Below are 9,059 nucleotides of genomic sequence, written 5' to 3'. Positions count from 1 at the left end.
TTGTCTAAAATGCCCAGTTTTGAACAGAATTTATTGGAAGCCCAATTTTGAATAGGAACTAGTGATTGGTTTGGCAGTAAATTGAGTACTTAAGTGAGATTCCTCTCATTTAGAGATTTAAGAGGGAGGCAGGGAGGTCATCCAGAAAAGCTTTATAGCTATGTATATAAGGTAACATTTATTTATTTATTATTCATTTTTCTGGGTAAAAGGGGAATTATATTAAACTAACACAAAAAAAAAACTAAACTGCCAAAAAGATAAAGAGGTCTATGTGAGTCTCTGACTAGCAAGCTCTTTGATGGCAAGGGGGACGGTTCAAAATAAAGATGCCAGATTTTGATACATGGGTTTTGGAAACAGAGGTCTGGATGAAAGCTAAAAAGCAGCAAAGGTAGGTAGAACCGCAGAGATTATATTTACGAGTTACGAGGCGATTTCTTTAAAGATCAAACATTCAACTATTAAAGCATTATTGTCATGGACGTATCACTGCCATTGTAAGTAATCGATTCGAAAATCCCTCGCATTTGCAAAGGAAGAGCTATTTCCTAGAACTTTGAACGTCATCCCAAGTCACAAAAATGGTGACAAGCTGATTCCTCTACTGATTTTTGAGGAAGCCATCTTATCAAATGGGGGGTTTCTTTTCACATTATTTGGGGAAATGACTGTTTAATCCCTTGCGGAACTTTCCAACTTGGGATTATTCTTGTGTGTGTGTATATGTATGATGAAGACTAGGGGGAAGTTAAAAATTGAACCGAATAAATTGAAAATTTAATCCAAACTAAAAGGGGTGAGCTTTTAGTTTATTTGGTTAAAATCGTTCTGAATAAATCGAGATTTTTAAAATTGAAGTATAAATGAAAAAAAATCAACCCAAACCAAATAGCTGAAGTTGATTTTTTTTTTGTCCGATTTTTGGTTAGAAATGAATAATATATAACTGAAACTGAAACTGAAATAGCTGAAAACTGAAAATCGAATCAAATAGCTGAAAACCCAAAACCGAAATCAAAATTTAACCGAAAAGATTTTTTTTTTAATTTCAACCGAATAATGCTCGATGGAGAGTTCGAGGGCTGGATGACAATTTTTACCCTACCTGACGGGGTGGGTCTTTTTGCTTGAAGGACAAGTTTTGGGGCGGAGATGGGTTGTAGGATTTTACAACTTCTATGGGTATGGGTAGGGTTAGGCTAAACCCAACCCTCCCCCACTTGCATATTGTTGGAAAGCATATAAACTCTATGTTCCAAGTGTTGAATTTAATAATATTTTGGATTTCATGTAAAAGATAATTGATAGTTTGTGTTTTTTACATGTCTTAACCAAATAATTGAAAATTTTGTTGTTTATTTGTTTTTACTTATTTATTTTTATATATGACAAGAAATAATAGGAAATTAGATATGGGTTCTAAATCCAACCCTTGAATACGGGGAGGATAGGGTTTTGTGTTTTCATGTGCGGATAGGGTTTGGATTCTCAAAATCCAACACGTGATGGGTTTTGGGGCAGGTATGGGTTGAAAGGTTTAGGGACTAGAATTTACAAAACCCTTTTAGAACCTGCCTTGTTGCCATCCCTAGTGTCTAATGTTATTGACATTTCTATTTTCTTATCTACTGTCCGTCTGTTTTGAGTTCGGCCAGCCTTTACAGTCTTGCATTGGGGATATCTCCATACTTGCATGTTTTATTTCATGGGTAGATATTCCTGATGCAAGGTTGCAAAAGGTTCTTGGCACAGTGTGAGCATGGACTTTCCCTGACCGAACCCGATCTTGTATGTTTCTTGTTATTTTGTTCCTTAGGTTGTGTTTGATTGCAGTGCAATTTTATTTGTTCTAGTACAAATTTAAGGGAGTGCAAATGAAAAAAAAATGTAAATTTTGATTTAATTTTGCTTTGAATTTTAGGTTATTCTGCCTTAGGTCTTCATTTTTACTGCAACCAAACAAAGTAAAGCAAAATTTGAAACAAAAATAAATCAAAATTTACACCCAAAGCATTTGCACTGCCATAGTTTTGCATCAGTGCAAATTTATTTGTACTGCAACCAAACACAGCCTTTGCGGTTTAAATATTCCATTCTCCTTATTTTCATCCAAATTCCCAACTTCCGAGAATGAAATAATAAATTTTGACAATCAATATTCTGGTCTTTTTTAGTTCAACACATCCATGTTTATATGATAAGGATTCACCTGCTCGGAGCATTTTCATTTTGGTTTAGATGGGAATGGGTCCCGCTGATGAGAGAACCTCTCATAGGCCGAAAATGTAACACGTGGTAAGTTACTGACGCAGATTTGATGACTGTCAATCTGGTCAGTAGCAATGTAGCATATCATTCATTCATTGCCCTGTAAACTAAAAAGAGATAATGGTTTGGTCTGAACTCTCTCTGAAGCTCTACTTTTTTTCTAGGAAGTTCAGTAAATGTTCCCAACAGGACTTTGGGTCTATATTCTATAACACCAACACTGGGGGGATTTCTTCCGTTCTTTTATTTTCTTTCGACCATTGCTTGCTTTCTTACCAATCTATAAGCTTGTGGTTCCTATTGATATTGAAAACCCGACACAATGGGAATTGAAAACGCAGACGAACCCTCGTTTGATTTGAAATGACAAAAGTCAATATATAAGTCACTTTTTTTTTTTGTCTTTTAAATTTCTCTGAAGATGGTCGTCTTGACGTGAGGCCGTGGTAACATGAATAAGGCAACATCTGGAAATCGGAAACCATGCAGATTATTTAATATTTGAAGGCACACGAGTGACCCGCATTATTTGGTTGAAGCAATTCTATACTTGGTACATATAAATTAAAAGGCCTCTAGCACATCCCAGCCATCAGGGCTCTAAGGTCTCGTTTGCCCTTTGATAAATTATTTACCTGAGTAACTGTATCTGTCCATATTCTTTTATTTATTATGTAAATAACGTAGTTATCACTTTAGCCATAAAAATCTATCATTAAAAGGGATATTTTTGTCGCAACGTTGGTAACTTTCTTTTCAGGTGTGAAAGTTATTTATTCATCCAGGAGATGGGTATCACTTGCTCAGATAAGTGATGCCCAAGAAAATAAACTTTTCCTGTTCTCCACATAAATCTGATAAAAGAATATGGATTTTTTGGTGACGGGAATCAAAATCTCAATGACCAAATTTCTCTCAAAATTTGAAAAAAAGAACGCCCATAAAAGATTAAACCCCAAGTGAATCTGGATGAATACGTGGAAAATGGTATGCCATTGTTCCTATGACTTCACAATCCCAAGTTGTAAACGTTCTCATGCATGAGAAGTAGACCTGTTCATGGGCTGGGCCGGGCTTTGACTCTTTATTAACAGAAAACTGTTAGGCCCGAGCCCGAGCCCGAGCCCGGCCCGACCAACGGGCCTACAATTTGGGCCCAAGCCCGGCCCTGATGAAAAGCCCGAAGTCCGAGCCCGAGCCCGAGCCCGATCTAATAAAAGAAATTCAAAATTTTCTGACATTTTCTATTTTAATTTAAATGTTTTTTCCACTATTTAAATGAACAATGGATCTACAAGTGAATCAATGACCTCAAATCAAAAAATTGATTCAAATAGACATCACATAGGGTTTTTACTTAGGTTTAACTATAGGTCGGGCCGGATTTACTTAAGTTTAACTATAAGTCGGGCCGGGCTATTTTAGCAGAGCCCGAGCCCGGCTCAAATTTTATGCGGGCCGGGCTTTTTGGCCCGAGGTTAAGCCCGCGGGCCAAAAATCCTGTTCAAGCCCGTCCGGGCCGGCCCGTCGGGCCACCCGGCCCATGAACAGGTCTAATGAGAAGTTACCATTAGGTGAGGGGTAAAAGAGTAATTGTCCTATTTCCTTTTGACCGAAAAAACAAACAAGGGCATGAATGGGTTAACGTATCATGCCAGAACGTTTTCAACAGCCTAGGTTAGGCTGTCCGCAGTTCGTCCGCAACAGCCAAAGCTTTCTCGTAATCATCTGATTCTGATCCATCACATTCTTTCGGATGAAATTTGAAACGTCCTGGGGTGTCTGTAACAATAACAGAAGACCAGCATTGCCTGACTCTTTTCGGAATCATGAAAAAGCTAGTTGGACTAGCTTAATCTTCACATCCCATCCCCACTGTATATTAGGAATATTTTTCATGAATAATAATTAATAACATACAGGACATGTGCTGTGAGGTTAGTGTGAGAAGCACATCCAGACACCAATTATAGTGCCCTTTTCATGGCGACCACAACTAGATGTGGTATTTATACCGACAGAGCCTACCGGCCCTACCCAACCTCGGCTCTTTTTGTTTACCAAAGCCTGCTTAGGCCCCGTTTGGGACATTTGGGGCCAACTGGGTTAATTGAGTCACTTAGGTTGAGCACTTGTATTCTAGGTAAGCCAGTCAGAATAATTAATTTCATGGTTACAGTCACAACCCTGGCATTTGGAATGCTGGCTTTTCAGATTTTCGTCCAACACAGCTTCAGCTGTGTGGGGCCCAGTTCGGAATGCCGGAAGCCCTCCCAAAAGGGCACTTAAACTTGGGCTCAGCCTCAAGTATCAACTGATATCAGGGCTGATGGCTAATGGGCTCATTTTACAGTTTATCTTCTTGGATTTTTCTAGATTTGCTCCATCTAACGGTGGGCCCAATTTTATGCATGCCCACGGTGGGGCCCATTAATTTGATTTGCGTGTTGCTCTGGGACGCTTAATAATGACACATTTACTGCTTCCATCACTGATGTATTTTAGATTATATATGCACAAGCCAGAACATGAACGACTGATGGAAGGTTGAAACACAGGAGAAGGTTGCAAAGTGGAGTCTCCTTTCAGGAGAAGCTTTAATTTATTGGGACTGAAAGAAGAACCAAAGCTAGATGAGATTCCAAAATATTCTCTTTTTTCCTTTAGCTTTGTTAGATGATGGAAGTCTACGATCTGCAGTGTAATCACAGCAACAGAATAATTGCAGAAAACATGCAAGAAAAAGTGAAAAACTAGTGTGAGAAAGTTCAGACTACTGACGTACTTACTTCATGAGGAAACTCTCCTCAAAAGAGTGAGTAACCCAAGTCTATTACATCAGTAAACGGAGGAAAAGATGGAGAGCAAGTTTCTATGTGAGTAGCCTGAGACAGGAACTCGTACCCAGGACTGTCCATGAAGGGATACAGAGCTTCCATGCACTCGTCTTCCACCATAAAAGGTTTGCTGTCTGTTGCAGCAATCAGCCCACAGGAGCTGAGATCCCATGACTGCAGGTCACCAGCCCAAAAGCCTTGACCAAGCTCGTCCAAGTAGGGAAAATTCTCGGAGTTCATTACAGTTGCTGACCCACCAAATATATCTGGTGGTGGAGCTCCGCTGTCGTTGTAGTGAGACTGAATCTCCGGAGGTGAGCTAGTGAAAATCGAGTTCGTCGAGCAAAAGGTCTGCTTATCTGAACAGCCGCTAAAGCTACTCTTTTCAGAGCTCAAGCTCGTGGGGTTTGAAGGAGGAGGCCGCAAGTAACTCTCAGGAATAATGCTCCCCAGGTAGCCTGAACCAGAGTCATCAGCAGAGAAGAAGAAATTATTGTCGAACACAGACTCATTTGACGCTGGACTGTTGCACGCGTCCTGGTTGAATTGGAGGGGAGTTTCACTGGGGTCGGGCTGAAATGGAAGGCTCTGGTCGATGGTGGATTGTTTGGTTTGAGGTTGAGGGATGGTGAGTAGCTGCGATGGTGGTAAGAAGGCTTGAACGTCGAGAGGTGTGAGAAGGGAATGAAAGGTGGTGTTTCCAGTGTAGATGAAGTTGGTTCTTGCTTGGGTGCCTTTCATCGAGAGGGCGGCCCTGTCGTAGGCCAGAGCTGCTTCGTGAGCAGTGTCGAAGGTCCCCAGCCAGTGCCTCTCCTTGGTTGTAGGGTCTCTGATCTCAGCGGCATATCGGCCCCAAGGACGGCGCCTGACACCGAGAAACCTTCCTGGCTCCACTTGTTTTCTACGGCCTCTCCGCTCAGTTGATTGAGGTGGGGATGCGTTAGACTGCTGGGGTAGAGAGAAACCCATTTGAGCTAACCCAGTTTCTCCGATTTTGAAGGATTTGTCCAAGGTTTTGGCCATCGACATTGGGGAAGCAGTCAGCAGTGAAGGAAATATGGTTCAGTAGGTGGTGGGGTGGGGTGGGGATGTGATAAAGAATGAGAAAGAGAGGCGGAGACAAAGACAGAGGAATGTCAGGGAGATGTGGTTGAGTGCGTATAGAAGTGATAAAGAAGGAGGTAGAGAGAGAGAGAGAGAGAGGGACAGAAGAATGTCAGGAGAGTAGAGACAGAAAGGGAGAATGGAAGCTGAACAAGTGAAGTTCTTAGTTTGGGTAAATGTGTGAATGAGAGAGCTGGTGGGACTCTTTAAAGACTCTGATTTGATCATGGGGACACAAGGAAAAGGGTATTTTGCAATTGTCACTCATTCAAATCCTATTTTTCTTTTCCTTCCACTTCTTATTTTTATTTCTCTTATATATATATATATAACATTCAACTCAAATATTTATAAAATAAGATTAATGGGTTAACTAGAACATACTTTGTAAGAGTTACAGTTGATTTCTTCCGGTCTCCAATGATTTTTGGTTCAGAATGTCCTATTGCTTAGAGTGAAGAATTAATATAATACAAAAATATAAATAAAAAGCAAATGAAAAAAAATGTGAGATCACTTAAAATCATGGTTTTTAAAACCGAACAGGTCAGGGATCCGGTTACCGGTTCGAACGGCCCGACTGTTTAATCCAAATGGCCAATCCATTTTGACAAAAAAATAAAAAAATTAAAATAAATTTGAAAAAATGGTCAAAACCGTTTGAATGATTAACTGACTGATTCAGCGGTTTACTGATCAAAATCAACGGTTTTGGGGAAAAAAACAGATTTGGGAAAAAACGGAATTGGTCAAGTGACCGGTTCCCGGTTTTCCAGTCCGGTCCAGTCCAATTTTGAAAATCATGCTTAAAATCTATATAAAAACACTAAAATTATTGGAGAGTTCTCTTAGTCCCGGTGGATCTCAAAAATTAATTTGAATTGCAAAACAATAGCCAGCTGTTCTCATCTCAAATGTTCTAGTCTGCTCCAGTATTTTCAAAGGGAGCAGTTAGATAGTATCTATCTAAGTGGAAGATGTAGCCTAAAGATAGTGCCATAATGGTTTAGACGGTTCTTTCTTATGACATGGAAGCAACCCCACAATGAAATCCTACCACAAGAGGGTATCTTCCACAACTGTGGCCCCCACAAGTCAAGAATTGGAGCCATGCCACTGCCATTATTTATCAAATGGGTTCACCCATCCGATACATTGTCTCAATTTATGATGTTAGGACCAAGGTTTAAAATATCGCAATGTATTAATGTGTATCAATACCGTAAATATTGGTTTAAATCTTGAAAAGTATCACCTCTTCGATGTTTTGCACAATTATCGGGCGTGTTGATATATACTCTGAACCATGAACCATGTCTAGGACTAATAGTTTACCACAATTTGTGTATATTTATATTAAATCTTACAAAGTCTATGTATGTATGTATAATAAACTTAAAATTGTTTGATCACATTCCTTCTATATCATGTAAATTCATAAAATTCAAAGAAGAGAAAGATGGGTATATGGTCTCGAAAAAAAGGTTATGGGTCAAAAGGTCAATCAAATTATAAGGTATCAAGCCGCACACACACCTACAAGATTTAGTGGGAAAGTAGTCTATTTTGATTAGTAGATCCAATATGAGGACAGTTGTGATTGAATTCCATTTGTATAATTCTATAACTCATTTGGTCTTGGGAACAACAAAAAGCAGCTAAAAATAAAATTGGTCAACCTAATTACTTGTTTTTAATGGGAATTTCTTAGGTCTAAACTTGTCCCCACTAGGCACTACTGTGGTCTTTTCCTAATTATAAATAAAGAAGTGAGATGTAAAAGACAAGGTAGACCAAACTTAGACAGCTGAGAGGATCACTAGACTGACTAATTATAATATATACATAAAAATACCTAAAATTTATTTGCAGTGTGACATAGACATGGAATCTATGACTGAGTCTTGACTCCTCCACTTAGTCAGTATGATTAGTTTCATTGAACCCCATCTCGGGTTTCAGATTAAATAAATCCATTTTTCATGTAGAAAATGTGATGCAAAGATAAGCTGTAGTTCGGTTGATTTAAGAAGATCAGTCTTCCAATCAACATGAAGAACCTTGGGAAGATACTCTCAATAGGAGTTAGTGATGTGAGAGTAGTGTTTGTTTTGCTTCTATAGGGGGTTTGCTAAGTTGCAGACTGACTCGATGTACTTGAATGAATTACAAATTGGGATACTCCAAGAAGAGTCATCCCCATCTCAAAAGAAGTGAACAAGTTGGGTTGACATGGACATAAAAGGTATTTTATATGGAGTTCCTTAAAAGGGAGATTTGTGGTATAAAAGGCAGTGGTGGGTCTTTCTTCCTTTCATCTCTCTACTTAGTTTTTCTAGGCTTCTTGTTCTTTAATTGGAGTTTGGGTCATATTGGAATTTTGCACATTCCCCGAGAAGATCACATGCTTTTGTCTAGGGTTAAAGGTCGCCCGGGATTTGGGGGAAAAGATCATGTCTTAGGACTTGGACTTTTGTGGAGAGAGAGAGAGAGATCCCTTTTCTAGTCCTATATGCATATAAACACAAAAGAAATGGAAAATAAGGAATTAAAAATTTTCTAGAAATAGAAGAATTAGATATGATGCTTGGAACACTAGATGAAACCTCATTAACTAATCGATAATCACAACTTGTCATATGGTTAGATGATGAGATGATCAGGTGGGTCCCTTCCCAAAGACCTAAAGAAGTGGTTGATGTTAAACCCCATGTAGTGGATGGGTTGGTGACCAAACCAACCAAGCATAGTTGGCTCCCTAATGATTAAAGAGATTTTCTTTTTCTAATTTGTTGGAGACTATCCGTTGCAAGTAAATGTTAGGAAAATCCATTTTTGTAAGTAAAG

At 39.1% G+C, this 9,059-nt stretch overlaps 1 protein-coding gene across 1 annotated transcript; it reads right to left on the bottom strand.

Moving 5' to 3' along the window:
- Positions 1–4,944: 4,944 nt before the first annotated feature.
- Positions 4,945–6,372, bottom strand: LOC104586349 (uncharacterized). The gene has a single exon (XM_010243553.3). It carries the CDS (start codon positions 6,135–6,137, stop codon positions 5,079–5,081), a length of 1,059 nt encoding a protein of 352 aa, XP_010241855.1. The 5' UTR covers positions 6,138–6,372; the 3' UTR covers positions 4,945–5,078.
- Positions 6,373–9,059: the final 2,687 nt, after the last annotated feature.

Source organism: Nelumbo nucifera, chromosome 4 (genome assembly GCF_055504915.1).
Source record: "Nelumbo nucifera cultivar China Antique chromosome 4, China Antique-T2T, whole genome shotgun sequence".
NCBI classification, from domain to species: Eukaryota; Viridiplantae; Streptophyta; class Magnoliopsida; order Proteales; family Nelumbonaceae; genus Nelumbo; species Nelumbo nucifera.
Note: the sequence above shows the minus strand (reverse complement) of the source record. Positions and strands in the feature narration are given on the sequence as shown.

Bases quoted from the DNA above. Each gene is read 5' to 3' on its own strand.
- LOC104586349 (XM_010243553.3), bottom strand. From the start codon at position 6,137: ATGTCGATGGCCAAAACCTTGGACAAATCCTTCAAAATCGGAGAAACT.